Below are 27,051 nucleotides of genomic sequence, written 5' to 3'. Positions count from 1 at the left end.
AAGCGGAAAGTATAACATGACGGCGGTAGCTCGCGTAATTTTCCGACGGGAAAATTCGCTTTACGGGAACGTATAAAACACATTAAAGTATTTTTTCTTTGTCAAATAAATCAACGCTTGGCGCGAGAAAGAGCTGTCGCGTACGGCGGAGTGGCAGTTTTGCGAAAATTGCGCTCGAGCGTTCGAGGTAGGCTGCGACGTGCGCGAGAGACCAGAAAAAAAAAGATCACTTGCAAATTTCCATGTGAATGCACGTAAAAATTCCTTCTGATATTAAAAGCATGAAAAAAGACGACGCGTACATTTCCATAAGAGGATAGATCGCCGGTGCGTCTTCTGAACGGCACTTTCTACGAATAGTTGATCCTACTCAGATGGAAATTTGTATACTCGAACCGCTACAAGAGCAGCACATAAATCATTGTAAAAAGAAATTCTTTATTTGGCTAGTTATAAATAAATAACTGATTTATTAGTATTATCTTGAAGAAGATATTTCATAATAAAAGCGTGGTAAGCGATCGTCAATATAATTTTAGACTAATTTTCGCGAATAATTATCGTATTGAAAAAGTTATTAAAGGCGTATTCTTTTTTTTAAATTTTAAATAGAATCTGGAAATTCCGTGTTTTCACACGAAGTCGCTCTTATGAAAAAAGGAATCATAAACGTAACAAAGAATTCATCAGGAGCGGTTAAATATTTGTCAATTTCAATTCTCTAGACTTCAACTTACTGTGTAAACTCGTACCATAAGAAATTGGAAAATTATTTCACCATCTATTTGACTTGCGATCATTGCTTTCAATTTTATGTAATTTCTTTTTTATTGTCGTCTTGATATTATTGTACCACCTTTCGGACTAGCGATTATTGCTTAATTAATTAATTTTTTGTAATTTTTTATTTTTTTATCATCTTGTTGTACTGATGATGGTCAAATCTTGAAACCGAGACGTCTACATTTTTATATGAGAATTTTAAATATATGCGTTTAAATATCTATCGTTGTGGCTGTATGCTCTCTATTATTTATATTTTGTATTTGTTAGCCATTTTCAAACATTTTTAATTAATAATAAAAGTTATATATAGTTTGCTGTGTATATGAAATTTTAAAATTAACCTATCTATTATGTTAATTTTAATTAAGCTTTCTATTAAGTTGATTTATTAACATAATTACATATCTACAGATGTTTTTACAAATTGATTAAAATGATTATTAATTCGAAGATAATTTAATTTCAAATGTACTTTTAGATAATAGATATTTCGTGATATTTTCAACGTGTGTACATTTTTCCACATCAGTCAGTGAATAAGCGTGAAATTTCGTCGCTATCGCAGGAATGTGTTTTTCATTAGTATTGTGCTGAAACGTGTTCCATTGATAGTGCACGTATTCAGATTCGCACCGCCAAAGCAAACGCAATGACAGAAATTGATTGACTCATTAATGGTGGCCGAGATATTTCGAATTGGTTCGCGGTTTTAATCAGAACCTGCCTGCGATTCGACGGTGGTGCGTTCCTTTTATTAGATCTTGCTTGCAGTTTATTGATTTATTGAATTATATTTTACCCGCCGTGCGCTCAGAAAATGTTACCCCCCCCCCCCCGCCCCATAGTTCGAACGTTAATTTCGGTCGTTCTGATTCGATCATTATTTTATATCGAGGAAAAAATGCGAATTGAAAGATTTTTCGATGGATATACATTTGTATATTTTATCGTGTAGTCATTGTTTTTATGCAGGAATATGCTGTAATAATAAATAAGAATAATGAATGAAATGTCCTTAGACAAAAGAAAATCAATACTCTTTTAAACTTTTATATGAATAAACTATTTTATGTTTTATTCTTTTTTATTAGAGAAACGTTAATTGGAGAAACGTTAATTGTTACACGAGTGTATTGAAATCTTGCTTTTGGATTAATTTGTTTAATTTTATACAGATATATATATATTATAGAAACAAAGAACTACATTTTTAACTCACTATGCATTAAAAGGAAAATTCCGACCTTAAATGGCGATGTATATTTTTGTTGGCAAAAATAGTTTAAGATATTATCTTAGGTTATCTGCATCCATTAACATTAAAGTGACATCGAGTTTATGTTTGGTCTTCCCTGGAGAGGCGGAAGGAATTTATAAAAAGATTAAAAGGCTGCTTACGTAAGAGCGGCCACACCTTGCTGCTATCTATCTGTTAGCGTACTTTCCATACCCCTTCTCGATTCTTGATAGGATTACACTTATCGCATGCAATTCCAGTGCAATAATAATTAGGCCAAGTTACATTACTTTCTTCTTTGTGCTTCTTTTTAAAATGTTAAATTTTCATGCATTATGTTCTTAGTAAATTTAAAAATGAATTTAAAATATCTTATCCTTGTCTATCAAAACATATTACTTATTGTATTAAAGTGTACATTATAATTATGCGATATTATAAATGATATATCGCGGTTCTTGCATAAGCACAATAGAAATTTTTAATGAAAAATTGATTCATTTTTTTAAAGAATTTCACGAGAATTAAACAAAATTTTTTATATGTATGTGTTTATATACTCGTATATACTCTATTTATGTGTTTTTTTATGGAAAATTTTACTGAAGAACCAAAAGATAAAAGTATTCTTTAAGAATTATTCTCTACAGAATTCCATCTGTACAAGTTTCAAAATTACGCAAGTGCGAATGAGTATATGCGCAACGAATACAACATTTCGAACGCTAATTGGCACAGAAAGTGTCGATTTATAATGGCTTCTAAGTAGAAAATGACTAAGTAGAGCGTGACATTACGTCACGAGTAAATAGAAAATAATTTTTGCGTTTTACCAGATAATCAACTAGTGGAATCCTTTGAAGTACATAAATGCATTTTTTTAAGTTTTTTGTTTTATCATTCTTTATGATAAGATTAGACACAAACATAAAATTTTGTTTATATATATATATATATATATATATAATGCATTTTTTCTTATTTATCTCAAGATAATCTCATGTATATACATATAATAAAAAATATATAATATCGGATAATATATATAACAGATATCGAGAATAGAGATAATACAAAGAAGAGTCTGTAAAATGCTTTCAAAAAGCATCGGAGTAGATTAGAAATTCCTACGATACTTTATGTGCAAAAGATGTATCCGACGTTCCTTATTGAATTTTTATAGAACATTAAGATCGAGGTCGACGAGTTCTTAATGATAATGTCCGCGAACATTAGATGTTCAACGATGCATTATTTAATCGATTTAATCGATGGTATGATGACAGTGGATACACTGATAAGATTTTTAATCTTTTTACAACTTCCACCTTAAATTTTGATAAAAATATACTGAATCGATGCGTTTTTGCAAAATAAAGATTTGACAAGAAAGAAATGTTGCTCTGCTTTATGAATCGAAATATTTTAAGTTAAAGTTGACGAGTATTCAGGAAATTATTAGGAAATCTGTCAAAACCACGAAACACTGCGATGCGAGCACGCATTAAGAACACATTTTCATACTCTATGGCCACGTGCAAATTTATTGTATTTTTCTTATTGTAATAAATATTATTCGCTGCTTTACAAACACAAATTCACTACTTTAAAAACAAATTATCTGTTCTGAAAAACACAAATTTGCTACTTTAAAAACACAAATTCACTACTTTGACACAAATTCTCTGCTTTAAAACATAAATTCACTGTAATATAATAATTGTTTTTATCAATTTTCAAACTGTTTTGTGCGTTGAAGACTTTCTTAGATTTTTATAAATGTAAATATGAAATTTAAATTTCCCTCTTACCTCTTTGTAGTAAGCGTTCTGAACTCTAATAGATCGCGATGTATAATATATATTTGCGTCATATCATCGATTTGACAACTATGTATATCGTATTTCTCGAGGGGCTACAGAAATAAAATCGCATTCTGTGGCACGGCAGAATGATGTATGAGATGCTTATTTTGGAAGCTGCGTAAGTACGGTTTTTGAAACTTCAAGAATATTTATAAAGGCTACATAAGTTCGGCGTATTAATCTCGGAATTAATTTTCCAAATTTTTTTCCAAGATTTTTATATCACTTTCAAGAAGAATTTTAAACTTTAATTAAATTTATAATTTTCAGTTCAATTAAATTTCTACCTTTTTTACCGTGCGTATTTCGAATAATAAATATTTAAATCTGACAAGATTTAATTTGTAATTTACCAATGTTATATTTGAATCTAAATATACTCATCTTATAATACTCAAACATCAAATTTTCTTTAATATTCTCTATTAAATTCTCTTTTCAGTTTAGATCGATCATATCTTTTCGAACAATTTCTGTTTTCTTTGCTGTTATTATTTGCTAATATCCTTAGGGTTTACAACTCAAATACATCCTTTATAGCTGTAAACATCGTTAACGAGGCAGGATCGTTAGGGCGACTCACGATTGCTCGATTAACTTGTAACTGCGATAATCAAATCGCGCGCTATCAAGGCGGCGATGTAACGTAATGACGACGTTAACGCAATTACTGCGTCCTCCGGCGAAACGCCCGCCATGTCGAACAGAAAGGGCTACCAGAAGTTACACTGCAAAGGCAATTGACGTAACGAAACTGTAACTAAGCTACCGGGATAATGGTAGGAAGTCCTCTTTATAGTCGCTGATAAGTCGCTAAATTACCAGTATGGCGTTACTTCATGACGATACTTACCGTGCGCGTGGTGTACTTAAGAATAATATACGCGCAATTTTTGCTACGCTCTTCTTTTATCCTCTTTCTTTCTGAGGGAAATAGCTTAAAATAATATAATATAACTTATATCGCAAGTGATTCTATATTTAAACAATTTTTATTCTATATTTGAACAATAATCTAATATATGCAAGACATATTATTTTTTTTTATATAATAAATTATTTTATAATAAGTGCACTGAATGAAATAAGTTGAGTATAGCTTTGCAGAAAAAAAATCTATGTATATGATATAACTACAGGTAATATGATAATATAAATTTTTACAAAATGATTGAATTTATCACAAATGTTTATACATATAACGTATTTATATAATATCAAATATATTGTATATTATTAAAGTTGAATTTACTATCACGATGAATTAATTAGAAAATTTTGTTTATATTTTTAAATTTATGGAAATGTTTTAAAGAGAAATGTTTAAAGAAATGCGAATTTTTTGACAACGTCCAAACTTTGATATTATTTTTATATGAGATACATTCAAATGTATTCATGATTACAATAAAATTCAAAAGAAAAAAAAACTTGCTGAATATCACTCGACGGATCCAAATTTAGTCGAGATTTTTCCAAATTTTATTCTTTGAAACAGAAAGAGAACTGAAGCGAACAACTTTGACGATGTCGTGGGACTTGACCACAGCCATTTTCGGTAGATACTGGCAAACATTCCTGCATGTTATTCTTCTTTCTTTCTCTTTGTCTCTTTCAGTAAAGTCGGACACATGCGTATCGTTCTGTCGCAACTCTGACTGCTGCATTGTGACGTGCGATGCATACCGGAGTGCAGCCGCACTTGGCTTAACAGAATCGAGAATTCAGGATAGAGGAACAAGCAACGGCGCGTACAATGCCAAGGGTTGCTTTATCCTCCCTCTAGGCTTGATCCTATTGGAACAGATATCTCCAAGCACAAACGGAGCCTTGCCTTGAACGTGTATTTCTCCCTGTCACATTATATATTCATGTTTCCGCGATATTACTCAGTGATTAATTATTACCGATGCTCTTGGTCGGTGTATATATTAGGTTAAGTAAAAAGTCATCGCGTATTTTTTAGCTCAAAGTTGTATATACAATATCTTCGTCAATAATGAATGAAATTCAAATTTTAAAAAAGGGTTTTAAAGCTTGAAATCTCTACTTTTAAAAGCTTATCACATTTTTTAAGTTTATATGAGTTTGATAATTTTTACATACCAAAAACTACAAGCTGAAAAAGACGAAAAATTTTCTTCTCACTTTGTGGATTTGTAACGTGTCCAAAACGAATTTGAGAAAATTTTCGATTACCTATCGTGAAAGCTTGATACTTTCTCTACAAAATCGTTTTTTTTTTAATATTCTTACGACTTTTGATTACTGAGTTATCGCGGATTAAATAAAAGAATTATTTTGACTTTAATTGCTCATAACTCCATTAAAAATTGTCGTATCGTATAATTTAAAAAAGAGATTTTTAAAGCTGAAACTTTACTCTATTAAGATATATTTATATTGTTGGTAAGAAAGTAATTGTGGTTTTTACTGATAGATGTCTTTTAAAAAAACGCGATGACTTTTTACTTAACCTAAATAATTAAAGAATTTTCTTTATCTGTGTGAATAATTATCTCCATACGTTCTTTTGTAAATGCAGAGTCTTTTATGGGATTGTAAATTCTATAAATCTATTTATTATTTTCTTATTTTAATTAGTATATATATATATATATATTTCTGTATTGTATGATTCTTGTTGATATTTATTTATATATTCAAAAATTATGTTTTTTGAAGGTACAACTTATGTGACTTGTAAATATATTTTAAATATGTTTCTTCTTTTAGTTTTTTCGTTTACAATATTTTAATCACCTTTCTACAATTTTTTTTACTGAGAGTGGAATTAATAAATTAAACTTGAATCTTTTGTTTTCTTTTATTGTTTTTTCTTTCTATTTTATACCCTCTCTCTCTCTCTTTCTCTCTCTCTCCTCTCGCTCTCTCTTGCTCTCTCGCTCTCGTCCTTCCTCGTCGCTGCCTCGCAACATCTTCGCACAGTATGCGTGTATGTGCGCACACTTGCGCGCAGGAACATGCACCACGAGGAGTGAATACGATAATACCTCCGACCAAGACTCTTCCTCAGGAGCATGATGTCCTCTTTAAATATTCCGCCCACGCGACGTAATCCATGCAATGACAGCGCGGTCGATATGCATTCACAACGTGGAAATTATTCGACATTCGGCTTGGAGTTACGCCTATGAAAAAGTAATCTGGTCTTGTCCTCAATAACTGTTCCAGTGTAATGACGCACAAATGTGTGTTGAATATTTTGCAGGGTAATTTGCTCATTCTACCGAGGTACTTCCGTACCATTGACTCAGATATTTACTCGATGAAGAATTACGAATTATTCGTTTGTTCTTGCTGATACGCGAAACGAAGACAAATAGAGATAAAGAAAATTTGTTGGCAAGAGTCGTCAAAAGAGAATAAACTATGTCGGGCATTCCCTAATGTATTATGCTTTTTATCCTTTCTTATAAAATTCTTGAGTCTATTTTTAGCATTAATTTGCTCTCAAGGCAAAAAGGAAAATGTAAAACTAGCTTAAAACATATATATTTTTATGAACAGGATATTTAGGAACAGGATAATTTATTATTTTTAATAAACTTTTTGTACCTTTTGTAATTTTATCACCACGTGAATTATTTATCCGTGACGAATAGTACCCTAAACAAATAGTAGCTATCAAATGTTAAGTGAAATAATTTTGTTGAAAAATGTTTGGTTAATATAATCGAAAATAATTTTACTTTTTTAAATAATTAGTATGTATTATTGAATTTAATAATATATAACATAATCAACCGTTTTTTATCATAATTGTTAAATACCTCGAAAAATAAAATTTTTTTTGTCATAACAACTAGGTTTTTCTTTACTAGGCTTATTATTACTAGACTTTTTTCAATGTACTATACGAATTGTTTCAGAAATGCCGTGATCATGTGTTCACAAATAAAACTCCACCTGTTTTTAGTGAAAAATTATACTTGCGCTCTCTCACTTAAATTCCGCGCGACGAATTTTACGGTTGAAAGGGTTGAAATATCGCGGCCGATCCCTACGGAATGTGCATCCCGCGGGATATATTCACGCAAAACGCCGCGTCGTCACGCCAGTTTTACCGCTCTTCGCGTTCGCATGCAAATAGGAGCCGCGACTCGCGCGCAGAATGCAAAGAGGCGATTACACGCGCGCGCGCGTGCTAATTCGCGGCCGATCGTTTCGTCACGGATCCAGCTGTCGTGTTTAACGACCTGCCCGTTTCGCCATTCCCGTTGACAATATTTGCGACAATGCAGCTCCGCGGCATTGGCGCAGAATGCAATTACCAATGACGCCGCGCCCGCTCTTCACGTCACGCGGAGACTCCATTGCGCGGAAGTGTGTAAACGCACGCGTGATCGCGTTTTTAATTAAATAAACGCAGCGTATGAGAAAAAGAGATAGAAATAACGTCAAATGCAACGGCATATACGTTGAATACGCGCGGGGAAGATAATTCCAGTCTAACAAAGATGACAACGGGCACTCTACTTCTTATCGTGTTACTCGTATATTTTATGAGGCTACACACTTGCTCGCGTCACACGCTGCTTGCGCGTAGTCGATTTAATTATGATCTTTTTAAATTTTCAATGTCAGTTATCGTCCATTATTATCGCGAGAAGTTAATTCGGGATTACGCTAATTGCTTGTGTTATATCGCGATCGATACGTCTGTCTCCGAAAATTTGGAGAATAACATAGTTAATAGAATTGTGATAATAGTCTGTCGCTAAAATTTGTACGCTTTATATGATTTATCTCGTACTACGTTGCGAAACATAGGAAAAATAGAGTTAAAATGAAATTGAAATTGCTTTTCTAAACTTAATTATTAGTTTTGTAGCTTCAAGAATAAATCAAATGTAAGTAAATTGTCTGTATAAGCTTCTGCGATTGCCAGTGCGTCAATAATATATACGGCGATAAGATATAATTCGCAAACAATTGGAATATACTTGGGTTGGTCAGAAAGTTCGTGCCGTTTTTTTTAGCACAAAATTGTATTTACAATATCTATGTCAGAAATAAAATTCTGAAACGAAATTTAAATTTAAAAATAACAGTTTTGAAATCTCTACTTTTAAAAGACTTTTACTGTGTTTTTTGAGTTTCTGTAAGTTTGATAATGTTTACGTACAGAAAACTACGAACTGAAAAAGACAAAAAATTTTCTTCTAACTTTGGATCCATTATTTGTCCAAAAAAAAATTTGCGAAAATTTTCGGCTTATCATCCAAAGGTTAAAGTGTTTCCTATCATTTGTAAATCATTTTGTAAAAATGTTTCTAAGATTTTTTGTTACTGAGTTATCGCGAATTAAATAAAAGGAGCATTTTGACTTTGATTATTCATAACTTCACATTAAAAATTATCGTACCGCAATTTAAAAAAACTCATTTTTAAAGCTAAAACTTTGCTCCATTGAATGATATGATAACAACAACAAATACATTCTATGTGTAATTTTGAGCTAAAAAATGGCACGAACTTTCTAACCAATCCACTTATCAACGAAGTTAACTGCGAATGTTTTGATTCTGGATTTGAGTCCTCTTCAGTGCGGAAGTTAAGTGCAAACTGTATAATATAGTATATCCTCGAATTCCTTTATTTGTTGCAGAACGAGAAATTTCACTATAGTGAAATAAAAGCGTTGAAACAATTATATTTATAGTTATATTTATAGTTATATTTTGAGACATGAAATACAATAAGATAATGAATTGTAACAAATCTTATCCGAGGAAAATGTGTAAGATTTTAAGACTCCCGCTCTCTAAATATAAAGTTAAATATAAAGTTTAATCTAATCTGTCCTTAAAATTGCTTGTTCAGAACTGACTCGCGTTTCTCTTAATTATGTACATCTTTAACAAAAAAATGTATATATATATGTGTATATATATAATTTTTTTGTCCATTACGCTATCTTTATTATAATATCTTTAGCAAGAACTAAGTACATTCACGAAATTTACATCAAATATTCATTCAGGTTAGCTTTGGGATATTATTCTCCGACCATGCCATTTTAGTAATCTGATATGATTCGACCTGACACGTCGTGACGCGGTTCTAAATCGTAAGAGAGGAGCGTTATGAGAAAGGGTCTCATCAGGGGTCAATAGGGGTGCAGGAAGACAAGAAACCTAGGGTGAACGTTTCGGGGAAGTTGTAACGAGTTATAAATGTCGTCGTGAGAACGTATCTATAACATCCCCATAATGCCACGAGATATAATGGAGGAGGTACGATAATACTTCCGGCATGGAGCGAATGACTCTTGTCATGACCGTTCTTGGAGCTTACTTGTTTTGTCGAGTGACAGGGATGAATGCGAGGCGAAAGAAGGCTATTTTTTATATTCGTCTCTCTCTCTCTCTCTCTCTCTCCCTCCCTCCCTCTCCCTCTCCCACCCCTCTCTCTCTCTCTCTCTCTTTTTTTTCCGCAGTTGCGAATTTTGCGGTGAGACGGATTGTCGACATCGTCGAGAGGTTTTTGCTAGTTGATAGAAAGGGAATCGGCTACGACGAACGTGCGTTTTACAGAGGAAATGAAATACCGCAGCGGCGCAAAATGCGCATTTTATCAAAACGAGTCGACCGCGACAAACGGGTGATTCCATACACGATGCATTTTGTACTTCCTTCGTTATCTATCGGTTCTGAATGAGCAATTTTAAAGACAGACTAGACTAAACTTTATTTTTATAACCTTACAACTATAATATATAACTATATTCATTTTATATTTAAATGGCAGGAATCTATTTTTTTAAATATTGTAGCTCTTTCCTGCGTAACATTTATTGTAATTGATTATCTTTTTTATCGTACTTCTTACCTCAAGATAAGTATTGTTTCAGCATTATTATAATGTCGGTCTAACGTTGAAGTAGAAAACGTAGATACAAGTGTAAGATATGTAGATTATATACCTAGTGTTGTATGCAACATCAGGTATAAAGTTCCGATATTTTGGGTACCATTGTACGATGGGGTGACGATCTGGGGTGGCTCAAGTAGCTGCATAAAATTTACGATCTGTCTTTTACGAGTTCGCTCATGCTCCGCCTAGCACATTTTTGTATTCTTGCAGAATTCAACCGTGCATATCTATCTTTGAATTTTCATACAGCCATAAATAAAGTACGCGGCTGAGTGCATACAAAAGTAGCCGGGCGCACGCTATTTCCTTTTTTATGTACCTCAGACAGTAATAAAGCCGGCGATTGTTGAGAGCAATCAAATATTTCGACGATTACGATTAATCAAAAACGGCATTAGTTGTGCATTTCTGCAAATTGCGTTCAAAGTACTAAACCGAAATAGAGCTTCTAGATAACCTATCTATGTAATGATCAGAAGAATGAATGGAATCTATGGAATGGTAGTGGTGAAATTATTTCAAACTGCAACATCAGATATACATTCGCTTGCCCTTTATTGTACATTTCGAAATTATCGATCGTCTTTTCGTCACATCGCGTGCAATCATGAACTCTTTTAGCGAGAAAGAAAAACAGAGATGGGACGCAAGGGACTTTCTTGTGCATCAACTTGGTCTTGAGAAGTACGGAAATCCTGACGACTGCCGAGCGAGAAAATCCGATAGCTCGAAAAGTAGAAAAGCCGCAGGTTTCGCCTTCGAATGATGTTTTCCACTCCGAGTGATGGAGCATCGTGTCGCATTTCGCGCTCACTCTCTGACGGGAGAAAGAGTATTGTTGTCAAATGGAATTGGTCGTTCGAGATTTTTAATCTTGGCCATTGCTGTCGTCCATATCACGCCAATTTATTAGAAATCGGTACTCAATGTGAAATGATTTTAATGCTTTTATCAATATTGAATTGGATGCCGTAGCTCTTTCCATGGATTGGAAAAAATTTTGAAGTTACATATATTCATGATATAATGAAAAAGTTTTAATATTGTAATAATACAATTATATTTATATAAATATATTTATAAATAATATATTTAAAGTCATGATTCGGTTAAAAGAAAATTCGATTCAAATTAGAAGAGCGAGACATTCTGAGGCCGGAATCAAACTACGCATTAAAAATTGAGATTGAAGTTTGAAATTTTATCTATGAGGACAAAAAAATGTCACCTCTTTTTATCTTGATTGGTCAAATTTTAATCTTTCAATCTTTAATCTCGGTCTTCTACTGTAATAAGTCTACTGATGCTGACCTGATGAAAAATTGTTTCTTTTTCGTTATTTTTAATAAGAAATTACATTTCACTTTCGCAGAGAGACATTGTTGTGCATGTAATATAGCAGAAACATATATTTATTAGAATATCGTACTAATGTTCATTGGGATTGATTATAATGATCAACAAGCAGTCTGGATTTCATATATCAAAATATATCCCGCAATTTTTTCCCCTCACGAGATTTCACCGCCGGTTACATTTTTTTCTAATAGCATGAGATCATATCTTATCCTTCCTCATATCAGTGTCACTCGTAATATACTCATCTATTTTCAAAGAGAAATCAGGGCGCGTTATATCGTACGCTAGAGTGGAGCCGGACGATAACGCGCGGGCAGCTAGTAACAACAAGAGAGGACAAGAGAGAGTGAGAGAGGGAGGTGGAAGGAAGAGGGAATTACGGGTAGGGGGTTGGAATTACGACTGCATATTAAACATAGGCGCTCATGGTATGAATAGACGGAGAGCACGACCTACCTTTAGCATTGTTTTACGTCGAAGCACGCGAAAGACAAGAAGGAGAGGACGGAAGCAATATTCCAGACCTCTTAGCACGGAATACATAAATATTCGCCTTTCATATATAATAATGTACACGAGGGAAAGATGACTATATGAGATATTTTATGATAATAGAACAAATCGAATGAATGTATTGTGAATGAAATACATGTCTGAGAAAGAAATATGGAAATGTACAGGTTAAAAGAACAATAATGGTAATAAGCAATAAATTGTTTTCGAATGATTAATTTTATATTACAATTTATATTTAATAAATTATGTTAAATATATATACATATGTGTACGACAAAAATATATGTTGAATCAATCCACTTGTTTTTGTTTAAAAAATATTTGTATGTAATGTGTAGTAAAACTACACACAAATATAATTAAAAACGGCAGTGTATATGAATACATTATCAAAATTTTTATTTGTGTTCCTGATTTTACAAAAAAAAAAAAATGAATATAAAATAAGGCTTACAGATTGTTAGAATTCAGCTTTTGTTCTGTAATTACTTACAATAAAGCACCGTGTGTCAACTCGAATCTTTTTTTTTTGCTCCAAATTTGCAATTACAGAAGTTTTCTTCTTTAATCTCACTCTCGCTGTATCGTAACTCGTAATAAATTCCGCTTTTGGCAAAGTTGCTCGATCAAATCTGCATTCGCGTAGAACCATACGCGTGTTTATTCACGTAGTCTGGCAAATTTACCAATTAATTAATCACCAGATTAATCAAACTGGGTTACCAAAATATACAGAACGAGAATCTGAAATCTCCGCCGTATTATCGGCGATAATAAAGGCCGATAATTACTTTTTAATAGACGAGTTACTATAATAAAGATTGTGCCGAAACAATCGAATGAGCTACCATCGCAGGTCGATAAGTCCACTAACTCGTTAAACACGACTATTCAAAAGCTTCCCCAGCACATAAACTCGGATTAGTTTCGGTCGGCGTGGTGTAGAGTAACTGACGTAGTTTGATCCGATGAAGTTCCAATAATGTAGTGATTTCCTCGACATCGTATCGGATTCGGCTGCGTCTTCCGTTAATGTTATTATCATCCGTTGTAGAAATGAATTCATAGATATATTAATATCATGTTGATGGAACACAATTTTTTACACTATTTTAAAAAATAACACATTATTTCTTTTTTGTTTGCAAGAAACTGATTTTTCCGTTTTTCTTTTCTTCGAAATTTTTGAAAATATATTAATTAGATTTTTTTATTTTCTACATTATTCAATAAGAAGCTTGTGTCTTTGTATACTAAAATTCATTATTAAATATTAATTAATATTGATTATTAAATATTAATTAATTTGTTTTTCAAAATTGAGTAATACATTTACTTTTATATAAATAGACGACGAAAGCATTAGACTACATAATGAAATTGTCGACATTAGTAATATCTCAATAAAAATTGGCAATAGAATTATAATACTGTCGCTAAGCTCATTTTTAGTCGTTTATAGCGTTTTTAATTCTCCGTATCTTTAAGAATTTCCTTTTCATTTCATCGAGCACGGGTCGTAACTTTCGGAAAGTATACGATGCTGCTGGTATTATTACATTTTTCCAGGCTGCCTTGCGATAAATTTTACAGTTTACGGTGTTAATGGCTCCGCGTGATATTAGCTAGGAACTTGAAGGCGAGGTCAAGCGAAAGATCTCGTGAAAAATTCGCATCTCTATACATATCGCACTTAAATTATTTTTCTCACAAGAAGGAGAACGCATTAATTTTTTATTTAAATCTATCCCCATATTTTTTTTGTCATTCTGTGGAAAAAAGTTGGCTAATAAAATATTTTTCGTACATTTTAGTTATGACATAATAGTAGTAGCAATAAGAGGAGGATAAATGGAATCATATCAGTCCTGGAATCATATGTCTGAGCCTACTCAAGAAGTCACCTAAATCTAAGGAATTCTTTTGTGAAAGTTGATACAGATTACAAAATTATGCATATATGAAACGCGTGGTTTGAACTTGCGACCTCGGTTACGAATTTACGACTTCGTCGCTCTCGCACACGGAGCCACCGGTATCCATATTTATGGCGTAATTACATCTGAATCTAAATACGTAAAGATAATATTTTATCAGCTGGTTCCGCTACTCCTTTTTATAGAAATTTTAAACATACCTCACCTGCATCTTTCATACTTCATATGTATATGTCACGGAAATATTCTCTCCTTCCAGCGAAATAAAATTGAGAATAATTGATTAAAGAGGAAATCGATATTATGACATGTTAATAAATTATAGAATATAATTAGCCAACGGACCAGATTATCGAAATAAATTTTAATAAATGTATATTCCCTCTATACCTAATTATAAATAAAGTAATTCGCGATACAATTAAAATTGTGTATACGATTAATTTTACGATAAAGCTTTATATGTAAAAAAAAGAACTGATAACGATATTGATATTAATTAATAGTTAATAAATTAATTATTAATTATAATAGATCCCTCAGAAAGCAAGGAAGCTTTCTTAACGTTTCTGAACATTTCTGTTGCACAGGTATTATCGTCCGAGGGGACGGTCGCGTGGCGCTGCGAGGGTGATGCTCCTAGTGAGCGGAAGCGAGGAGCCCCAGGAGGCTTTTCTCCCTTCGTGCTCATTCAGGGAGGAGAAGAGGAACTGCAGCAGGGCCGTCGGTCCCTGGCCTGAGGGCTGCAACTGCAGCTGAAACTGGAAGCGGCCAGCAGGGAGGAGTGCCTCGTGGTGCACGGTGGTGCTCCTCTAACGGCGGCTAGAAAGGAGTTATGGTGTCTCGCGCATGCAATGCCTGTGGCCGCCGCAGCCGTGGCACTGTGGCATCGTGCCCATCTCAAGGCGCTCGCCTGCGTCGTCCTCGCCCTGATCGCCGTCCAGTATCTGCTTAGCGGCGGTGTGCTCGATCGTCGATCCATCGAGACCATCTTCACGATCAACACGACCAGGTAAGTGTCGTCCGTCTCGCTTTATTCATCCGGCTTTGGCTTCTTTCACCAAGCATTAATGCTGTGGCACGAGAGTCGCCTCTTGGGATATTATTTAACAAATTATAAAAAGACGTTACATATTATTCGAGCATAAAACACGGAATATTGAGATATTAGGGATTGGACGTCGAATTTTTTGTTCTTCTAAATATTTTCGGCCAAATATCAAACTTAAAAACTTGAATATCTAACTTTTAGATGTTGAATTTTTAAATGGACTTTTTGGATAATTAACTAAGTTATTGCTTACGAATTAATTTTATATAATTTTATACGTTGGAAAGTATCTCGTAAATTTGAAACTTTCGTCATTTATGTGAAAATCATTTATTAATCTACTAACTCGAATTGGTAAGTTAAAACCATTTGGAGCGTTTGGCGGACATATCGAGTTTCCGAGCTCGCTATACCTATATCTCTTGCAATAAATCTACGCTCTGCGTCTTCGACGAAGCGTTAAGTACCAATTCTAGCTCCATGCGAATCTCGCAAAGCGCATCTTGGAAGTTACTCGGTGTGCATCCCGACTCTCTGTGCGGATTCCACAGCTTAAATTCCATCATTGCGCGAATGCATTATCGCAACGACAGGAGATGCAATGTGTCCCGGTAATTCCGCGTTAATCGCGGGTGTTGGATTCCCAGCTTAACAATCGGCCGACTCGTCGTTATTCGTCGCCTCGCTCGCGTGAATTCGCGTTGGCATTATTGTCGTATTATTAGTAGGGGTGCGAATTCGTGAGCGTACACAAACGACAGACTACTACTGTCTTCCCTCTGTACTGTGCACTGTTGACGTGAACTTTCCTCGGGCGAAGTTTCGCAAGAGATTTCGCAAAAGATTTCTTGTCCGCGATAATTGAGTTGGATTTGTAGTCAATGGTACTATTGCACTGTTAATGATTTTAGATAGATTGTTCCCGAATAATTACACGGAAAGCTGTTAACTCAATTCATCTCTCAACGAACCTTTTTCTTCATATTTGTGACTAACAGTATTTAATGTTCAATGAAGGTAAAAGCTATTAAAATAATTCAATGGCGTATAACAAATAAATGAGATGCTATCAAAATGAATATACTTTATTTATTAAAGTAGAACGATGGAATAAAATTTGTGAAGAAGGCACGTATAATTTAATGCTATTTAAATGTATCCACTTAATACCGTTTGAAATTACATTATTGCTTGGAGTAATTGTTACAATTCTTCAACACACAAAATTCTTCATTTATGTGAGTTATAAAAAGATTAATATATTTATTGGCTACGCAATCATTAATTTTGTGCAGCGTTGTCTTACAATTTTAATGTTAGTTAACTCTAGTTTGAGCTGTATATCATGTACAGTCAATCATTTTTTCATATGTATGTATAAAATTTTCGAAATTAAGAAGAAACATTAAGTAAGTATACGATTTATGCGAAAACATAATTTTTAAAACTTTTTTTTAAAAATCAATCCTTTTAAAAAGGGCTTTGCATTTTTCATCGCGTCAATAATTATTCAACGTTTTTCACAATGCGTTGAGAGGAAAGCATTTTGAATGAAACTGAATAATGACACGAACCGAAAATACACGTTTCCAAAGCGGCCGAGTAAAAAAGTGAATCAAATCACTCTCTTGTTATGTTCAACCGGTTCCATTTACCTGCGGTGAAATTTAATCGTTGAATTGTCCACCAATATAATAATTGCCGTTCTGCGGATTGTTTAGCCGATAAATAATTGAAGAATGGATACAAAATACGAATTATGATTAAATTCTGTTTTTTCGTATGGCTTATCGTTATTATCACAAAACTGGCTGTAACGTGATTTTCAGCGTTACGATGAATACTTTGAGCGTGTGCATCCAACCACGTTAAGTAACATTGATGCCAGATACATGTAACGAACCACGTAATCACATTCGCTTCGCTGCAAAATTATCCATGGCCCTCCCTCCTTTCTCCCTTGAAGCCACATTAATAATTCCCAGCCATCTCAATCGCGCGCTAGTCACCCTAATTTTGATGAATTTACTGAAACGTTATAAACGTGTCTTACTAGAAAAAATATGTTCTGTCGAAAAAACGGGATATTATTGAGTTCGATCGAAGTTACGAATTCTCTGGTCAGAGGGAAGAAAGAATGAATTTTAAATTCAGAATACTTCGTCACCATTTTCATCGTTATTCCCCAAAAACGTTCAGGCTCTCTTCACAATAAAATTATTGGTAGATAAAATCAGTTTCAAATTTTGAATAATTATAAAATTTTATAAAACTTTACGGTTACTTGATACGAATTTTTTTTTTGTGTCATGCTTGAGAACGTTGATCCATGCTTTAAATTTTTATTTTGCACAAAGGAATGAAAGTACCCTTCATACAGATCATTATATAGCGTTTTATATACCATATATATATTTAGGCAAGTGTGTAGCTTAGGATCAGTTCTTATCCCTTGGCGTTCGTGGCAGATACATAGGAAATCTCATTATCTGACTACGAAACGAAGCAAAGTGGCTGCTTAACGATACTGATACACGCGCGATTTACGAAGCCTTCCGTAATGGGAAATAATCGGTCGCTCGCCCTATAGATATCGATCGAGTGAGTGCGCGAAGGCTTGAAATCTAACAGTGATTTTGCAAACAATTTCTCACAAAACCTTAAACTAATAATAATAACTCGGGATACCTCCATTGAAGATCCACCAGTGACACCCAGATGTAGTCCATTGTGTCTTAATTTTAAACTAAATTTCAAATGAAAAAATGAAAATTTCCGAGCATTTTCTTGAGACTAATTTTTAACGTAAAGATACACGTTGGTATCGTCGCTTCGCTTATCTTAGCACCGACACTCCGTGTCTTCTGATATTGTAATGAAAATATTTATTTTGTGAAATCCTTGCAGTTTAAATTTTATACAACAGAAATAATTGTTTCACGAGTTTACAATTATAAAGAAAAATTTGTCTATGAGTTTATTTAAAAAATTTAAATTAAGATTGCTACATTTTTTCGCCACATAACGATATCAAATAGTTGTGTTTTCTGCAGAATAATAAATATCTGTCCAAAATTGTTGTACGTGGAGAATGTCGGGGAATTTCATGCGACTTTTCTCGTTTTCTTTTTGTTGCCGTTTCTAATCTCTGCAATTAGGTGCTTTTGGCGCGCGCTGCAGCGACTGTAATGAAAGGCGCGTCTCGCCTTCGTGTTGCAGCGGCCGCGCTGTTATTATTACAAAGCGACACGCCAACAAACGTGCAGTGAGAAAATGCGGAGGTGGCTGTTGCTCACGTTCCACCGGCATAACGCGACCTTAACAGATCAAGACTGAGGCCCGGTTCTCAAAAGGAAAACGTGCTCCTTACTACGCATACAATGTTGATGACGCAAATTTATTTAGCCTTATCACCTGAAGGTTTCTTTTTTCTTATGTAACTTCGAAGTTTTGCATTAAAAAAACAAACAAACTGTAACAAAAATGTGTACACTATTATGCGAGCTTCCCGAAATATTAGGTATAGTAAAAAGTCATCGCGTATTTTTTAGCTCTAAGTTGTATATACAATATCTTCGTCAATAATGAATGAAATTCAAATTAAAAAAAAGGGTTTTAAAGCTTGAAATCTCTACTTTTAAAAGCTTATCACATTTTTTAAGTTTATATGAGTTTGATAATTTTTACATACCAAAAACTACGAGCTGAAAAAGACGAAAAATTTTCTTCTCACTTTGTGGATTTGTAACGTGTCCAAAACGAATTTGAGAAAATTTTCGATTACCTATCGTGAAAGCTTGATACTTTCCCTACAAAATCGTTTTTTTTTTAAATATTCCTACGACTTTTGATTACTGAGTTATCGCGGATTAAATAAAAGAATTATTTTGACTTTAATTGCTCATAACTCCATTAAAAATTGTCGTATCGTATAATTTAAAAAAGAGATTTTTAAAGCTGAAACTTTACTCTATCAAGATATATTTATATTGTTGGTAAGAAATTGCGGTTTTTACTGATAGATGTCTTTTAAAAAAACGCGATGACTTTTTACTACACCTAATAATGTTTGATAGTCTACGGTTAATCTAGCATTTTCCTATATATTTATATATATTCACTCTATATTTATTGCTTGAGTAATTATTTTTGAATAATTAGTTAATTTTAATTTTTTTTTTATTTGTATAAAGTATAATTATTTTCATAATTTTCTTAATATATATCCTCAAGCTGTTTAAAAATTACGGATTGATTTCTTGCTAAAAGTATGACGCACATCTATTTGCGTAATTACCAAGCTTTCTTGCTTCTATATTATTTCATTAAAAGCTAACGGTAAATAACTCATGACACATAATAAGAAAGAAACAAATTTATATATGTTATTTCTAAGTTTCTCGAATTCGCCGAATAAGAATTCAAGATAAATGCAGTGCAAAATGTATTCATACAGAAAAAATATTTTTTTAAAATACTTTATTTTTAAAAAGCAAATATTATCGAGTGAGAAATGAGTTATCGAATTGATGTTGAATCAATGATTTCAACATCAATTCGACATTTAATTAATCATTTCTTGCTGTGTAATTAACAATTTATTCATAAAGAATAAAATAGACTGTACATTTCTTAAAATTATATATACCAAAAAGATGTGTATTAATTATAGAAAACATATCATCTGAAAAAAAGATAAGCGAAAATTAAAAATTGTATTGTTTGGATGGTCAAAAAGTATTCGTAGTCGAGAATTTAGCTTTTAAAATCAAGAATATACGCGAAGCTCGTTTGTCAATATAAGAACAGAATGTATTTATCATATAAAATTGCTAATTAATGTTTATTTTCTACAAATATAGTAAGACTTTTGTTTACATCAAATTTCCTTGTACGAATACTTTTTGCTCTCACTGTATATATTTTTACACATCATAAAATCATGCCCAACACAGCAGCGGATAGTTTTAAACATTGCCGTAAACATCAACGTTGAAAATTGTATTTGATTAGCACAAACTAATGATGGTATATCTGGTAACATTATGATTGTAGTTTGTATACAATGCTCAAAAGAGCTGAGTTATTACATTAAAATTTCGTCGTCACTTTAGCCACGATAATTTGTCACCCTTTGTCGTAACTCGCTCAGTAGCATCGAGTTATGCGATGACGGTATGCATTATGCAACCGACACAAAACGATAAGTTGTAATAATGACACGTGACATTTTCGCCGATTATCTCACGCGTTGGTTGTATTTCACAATTCTTACGCTATCGATATTGCCGGCAGTAATTAAAATGTCACCAAAGGGAAAAGGGGGGTTGGCAATTTCACCTGTCAACTGAGACTATCGCGTAATTGCCATGATATTCGTAATTATAGAATAATAGCACAATTTACGAGTTATCTCGTTATATATCATATATAAACATAATTATGAGTGTAATTATATTTCGATTATTGTTTACTGCGGAATTTTTCGTTTCTTTTATAAATAAAGGAGATACATTATTTTATAAGTAAAGGAGAGATAACGGAACTTTGTTTTCAGAAGTTACAATTTTTTGCAGTTAAATATAATCGACAAAAATTGAATTGGATTTTTTAGAATTAGGAAAGAGAAATGGAGTTGATATGTTCTAGCTCCCGGGTGTGCATCATAGGATTAGAACGCCAAGTCGTGATTGACTGGTTTATTTCGTGACGCGATGCGTATTAGCGATACGCGTAGCCGCGAGGATAAATTATAGATTGGATTGCGCGATTGCGAGCACATGCGATCGAACACGAGACACTGTCGCGATCGTTACTACAAATCAAGCTGCTAGATGTTGTTCCGGTATCACGTCACATTAACAGGCTATATCATTACAGTGTGATGCCATTGCCCGATGCGATCTGTCTTATCGGATCGTATTAATGGCTCATGACGAGATATTTTATTAGAGGTTCTCGTATTTAAATGGGAGCATTTATTTATATTTAACAAAGCAAAGATTGAATTTGATATGTATTTGGCTTTATGTTAAGGATAAAATTATTATTATTCGTATTGAAACTATTGAAATTTATACGTTCAATTAAAATAACAAGAATATTGGTATTTAATTAAAACAAAATTGATTGCTACTTTTTTTATTTTGTTACAAAAGAATATTTTATTTATATATTTATTATGAAAGAATTTTGTGATTTTCAAAAAATAATAATGCATACCTACGTAAAAATTAAAATGATATTTACGATATTTTATTTTTATGATATTTTTAATACATTAAAAAAATAGTTTTTAATTTTAAACTTGCTTTTTTCAATAAAAAATTTATTTATTTATAAAAGGTTGTTCTTTACATTTAGAATAATATTTTAGACATTATTGAATATGAAGTTGAAAAATATTTTATATTGGAATGGATTTTTTGTCTTTTGTTTTCTGATAAAAGTTCTTCCGAAATTCTTTCATTATAATAACTTAATACTTTTGAAAAGTTTTTAATGCAAATATCTTCTGCAAATTTGAGAACCGTTGCTTCGAATTATCTAACAATGTGAATGCGCGTCATTTCAATAAGCTCGAGCATTGGAGTAGTGTGAATTATTAGCGAAGTGTTTATATTTGTACGTAGACTATGGATTACATAATGCTTCTAACAATCATTCATCCTTGATCATTTTGAACTCGTGATGTTTTTCTAAATCGATATTTGATATTTATGATTCCCAAAGCAAGAGATAATTATTTTCGGCATTAATACATCTTTATGTCCCATCGGACGAATGCTCTGGGAATACCGAAAGTCAAGAATATTCCCTGGTAAATTCCTCACCGAGTTATGCGAGCGTGCAGTCTCGTCACGCCGTCGGATTTAGCTGTCTTGATCGTCTATGTTATATCGCCATCGGAGAATATCAGACATCGGATCAGACATGCCCTGCTACGTGACTTTCCTTCGAGATGTCAAATTTCCGAATCCTGTCACGGGCGGATTTAAATTAAAACTGCAAATATGTTAACATTTGTACCACGTGCTGTCATCTTTTTATTGTCGAAATTTTCGATAGAATTAAAGTCAAAGTCTATATACGTATATAGCTTCTCGGATATATTAATAAAAATGAAAAAATTTTCATGAATTAAATCTCGAAGTTGTAAACGAAAAGGAAGAGAGAGATTGTTATTTAATTATATATAATTAATTTAATTTCTTTACTTACATAAAACGGTAGAAAGGTACGATTCTTTTAAATATTATAAAATTTTCAGAAATTATTTAAAAATTTGTATTTTCTCTTTTTTTTTTTAATACTTTAATCAGAATGATATTAATGAAAAAAATTTACTCGTGAACGATAAGTTGTGCATGAAGTAATTTGCATTTAATAAAGTATGAGTATTTAATAATTAAATACATTAAGTACATCAAGAAGGAAAGAAAGTTTCTGTTGATTATGTAAAAAAAATTGAAGAAATTATAAAAAACGAAGTAATTATATAATCAATTTAATTATATAAACTTAATTAAATTATAATTTAATTAGAGCGACGGAAAGAGATAATTGAGACAGAATATCTATCACACGATATCTTCGAAATGAAAATATTTTTTACGGCACTTTTCTTAATATTAAGTCTTACGTTCTATCAACCTTATCACGTTCTATTAACCTTATTACGTCGTAAATTACTTGTTTGATCATGTCTCGAACATTGAACCCACCGCCAACGAAGGCCGACAGGATCAATAAATCCCTTTCTTTCTTTTTCCGAGTAGCATTTAATTACTACCCAAATTCAGGATACACATCTAAAAAAATGTACACAAGAGACTCTTAGAGATGTGTTAATATTATTCACGTCTATCGTTTTAATTTTTAAAAATTAAAAAGGTATTGCGATGCGCCCAAGGTGGTCTGGCACGTATTTAAACCTTTGTTGGCGCGTCCAGGGGCGTTGTTTTTATTTCTATTCTTGCTTCGCCCCTGACTGCCTTCTGAAACTCCACTTTGCGGTGAGACTCCGGGTATGAGATCCTGTCAAACTTTTAACGGACGTTTCCGTGCGCGACATTGCCGATCGATGTGGGGTTTTCTCGCGCTTTGACGACCTCGGCATCCCCGAGGACTCTCGAGTCCGTCAATCCTTCCTTCCTTCCTTTTCCGTTGCTTCTTCCGGAAAGCGCGAACCGGCGCGACATCCTGACGTTAAAAATGCATCATCGTTAAAAGTCTTGGCGTTCGTCGATATCCACCTAAAATCGAAAAAAAAAAATAAAATTATCGGAATTGATATAAAAGTGGCATGGGAAACTTCATCCGATACCAGAAATGGATTTTATCGAAGACAGGACCCCCGTCGTTATCGGATATCTTGCCAACCGTAAGCGTCCCTTGACAGACAAGCGATTTATCCCTGAGGAAAGTTTAACGGGAAATCACCACCTGTCGAAGTAATCTTCTTAACTTTGCCATTAAAGATTTTATTAAGCGATTGTTTACGGGACTGACGATTTTCAATTTTTAACTGAAATAATAAAAAAATACCAGTTAAGATTAAAATCAAATAATCAGTTAATGTATAACAGTCTTATTATTGATGAATTAATAATTATTTAAATATTGTAATAAATTACTCTCATGCATTTTAATTAAGATTATACCTTATCGTTCAATATGTAACGTTCGATATATTTAATATAAGAAAGCTTTATTTTTTTATATTCACGTACGTTTTCCGTTCATCCTTGGATGAAAACGTTGGGAAACGAATTTTGGAGAAATATCCGCGGTTTCTTTATGATTTCGTGATGATGATTAGTCGTTTCGATCGTACGTCGCTTTTAAAAATCCCTATCACGTATATCGAGAAATATATCTTTATGTATCGGCGACTCTCGCTGAGAGCTTGCCGCGCCGTTAACCGTTTTCCGCGTGCTCGCTCATTGCGAAGATACCTTCCGAAGATGCCTCTCTATAGCGAAGGGAAAGATTTCTGTGAATTCCGAATCGGATGCTGCATAGCCGGCAAAGTATTTCTGTGCCAGGTGGTGCACGCGGCCGATCCTGTATCGACGGCCAGGATGAGTCACGTCAGATTTATGCCGTTCCGAACGTGGCGAGAATTCCACCGAATTCTCGCGAATCGGTACTTCCTTACAACTGTACACGCACACATAAAGAAGATGCTTACAGCTTATTAGCAGCTTAGTCTTAATTGTATTTTTTATGTTGAATTTTATCAGTATTTATAAATAATTACAGTTTTTTTCGGCTTTTTTTTTGTTTAAATCATAACATTCTTTAATATTCACGAATGAATACTAATGAACATTATAATATTATTGCTTATAATTATATGTAATGATTTAATCTTTACATTTTTATATTTGTAATGTATTAATTTTATACAATGTTTTAATTTTTTATCTCATGATTCATGAAAACAACTTCCTCACAACAGCTGAGTGCAATCAGCATATACATGCTTTTAGTTTGCTCATTGCTGAATTAATAAATCACAGTTTATCTACATTAATTATCAAAGCTTAATAAATTACATTAATAAATCAAAGTTCATCTAAATACATCTATCCATCATAGTTGTTAATGCATTATTCTAGATGCTAATAGTGTTTAATAATGTAAAATCAATGTGTTTATTATTTAATGTATTAATGTATTTAAACTTCAAAATTTTTTATATTTATTCGACCTGCGAATCGAACTGGTACTTATACATACCTCGTAGCATACTCATTACATTTTAGGAACAAATTAATCCTCGATAGCATAGGACATGTATTTCGAATTCTAACATGCGGTTTAAGCCGCTCGTTTGTTTGATCGTCCGGATTGTTTGTCGTCGACGCTAGTTTCATCGTCGTCACAAGCATCGTCGAATTCTCTTAAGTCTCGCAATCAACTGAATCGTTAGTCGCTCTTAGCTGATTCTCTAGATGTTCGTTTCACCCATCCAATCCAAACGGATGTGCAAGGCGGTACGAAGCGGATTTAATTAAATTCGAGATGACGCTCAATACCACCGGCGTTCTCCACCTTCCCGAAATATTACGAGGCATCGAAACTATTTCGCAGTTGGGATAGAGGTTATATCTAAATTATGGAATCGTTACGGACTTGCTATTGGTCTGGAATTTGTAACATAATTAATTACTTATTATTAAGGGGAGGAGATAACATTATTGGATATGAGATAATTTATATATATGTACGTATATAATATTGTACATACATAAAAGAAATCTTTTTATGTACATATAAATATCTTTATACATATAATAGACGATAATAGATATATTAGTACGATATAAAATCAATAAATTTAAGGTCACATGAAATAACTGAGTTCCAATAAAGTACACCAACAGTACACGTTTCCAAAAGATCACTTATTGTACTAAACTGTGTCCAATATTGTTTAACTTAAATGATCGGAGACGAGAACTTGTAACGTGATTTGATGACATTTAACGTTGAAGAAAATGTCTTCTTCGTAAAAAGAGGATATATCTCTTCATCAAATTTCTTCATTGTGATGTACAATATATGATCTTTTATGACTGTTACTTCAAGGAAAATATCTTTATTAACGCAAGAGAGCGTTTTAATCTTTCTTTCTAAAAATTGTAATATGATAAATTTTGTTTATATATTTGTATTTAATATAATCAATATATTATTTAAGGTTATCTTATTCAATGTTTTCTCTAATTAATATTCTCTCTGAATTATTCGTTGACTTTGTTGCAATCTGTTCTGTTTTGCAAGTTCTATTATATTGTAAATTTTCTCGTCACGCGAGATTGCCGAGGTGATTCTATCTCGGCTTCAAAAATCTTCGTAAACAGGCACGCCGTTAGCGTAACATCGAGAAAACGTGGCATGTAAATAGAATCCACCTGTATACACACCTGCCACAACTTTCGCATCGGCCCTTATCGTGAGATACCTTCTCGTGAGAACCGATATACATTGCGGCCCGCAAACTTCGTCGGTTTTCATGTAATCGTTCCGTAAGCGAACCGCAGTCTAAACTTTGCTCGCTCAACATTGAAGTTACGCCGTGGCGAAAATAATGAAAATAAGTGACGCGAAGCAAACAGCGTGACGACGGAAACGACCATCGTTTACCAGGCCATTGATCAGTTGGGATTGACTAAACTTATTATCACATAAATGAAAATGTTGATGTGCGATATTTTATGATCTTATGTGTTTCCCCCTTTTTTGGATATTAAAATCAACCAATGCGATAAAAGCAAAATGAATAATTTCATTGATATTAATTATAATGAACAATTATATTCATGACGATATAATCGCATTATCACGTTATTCTATTCTTATTTTTATTATGTTTTATTATATTTATTTCAA

At 33.0% G+C, this 27,051-nt stretch overlaps 1 protein-coding gene across 4 annotated transcripts in view; it reads left to right on the top strand.

Moving 5' to 3' along the window:
• The window catches only part of LOC108751471 (beta-1,4-N-acetylgalactosaminyltransferase bre-4-like), a 133,335-nt gene that overhangs the window by 85,604 nt on the left and 20,680 nt on the right, over positions 1-27,051 (top strand). For all 4 annotated transcript variants that reach the window (XM_018491699.1, XM_018491698.1, XM_018491696.1 and 1 more), the window contains one exon: positions 15,191-15,612. In XM_018491699.1, the coding sequence (XP_018347201.1) occupies positions 15,455-15,612 (158 nt within the window). In that variant the 5' untranslated portion in view covers positions 15,191-15,454. The remainder of the gene's footprint in view (positions 1-15,190; positions 15,613-27,051) is intronic.

The sequence above is a fragment of the Trachymyrmex septentrionalis genome, unplaced genomic scaffold, assembly GCF_001594115.1.
Source record: "Trachymyrmex septentrionalis isolate Tsep2-gDNA-1 unplaced genomic scaffold, Tsep1.0 scaffold44, whole genome shotgun sequence".
Taxonomy (NCBI): Eukaryota; Metazoa; Arthropoda; class Insecta; order Hymenoptera; family Formicidae; genus Trachymyrmex; species Trachymyrmex septentrionalis.
This window is presented reverse-complemented; position numbering and strand designations above follow the sequence as displayed.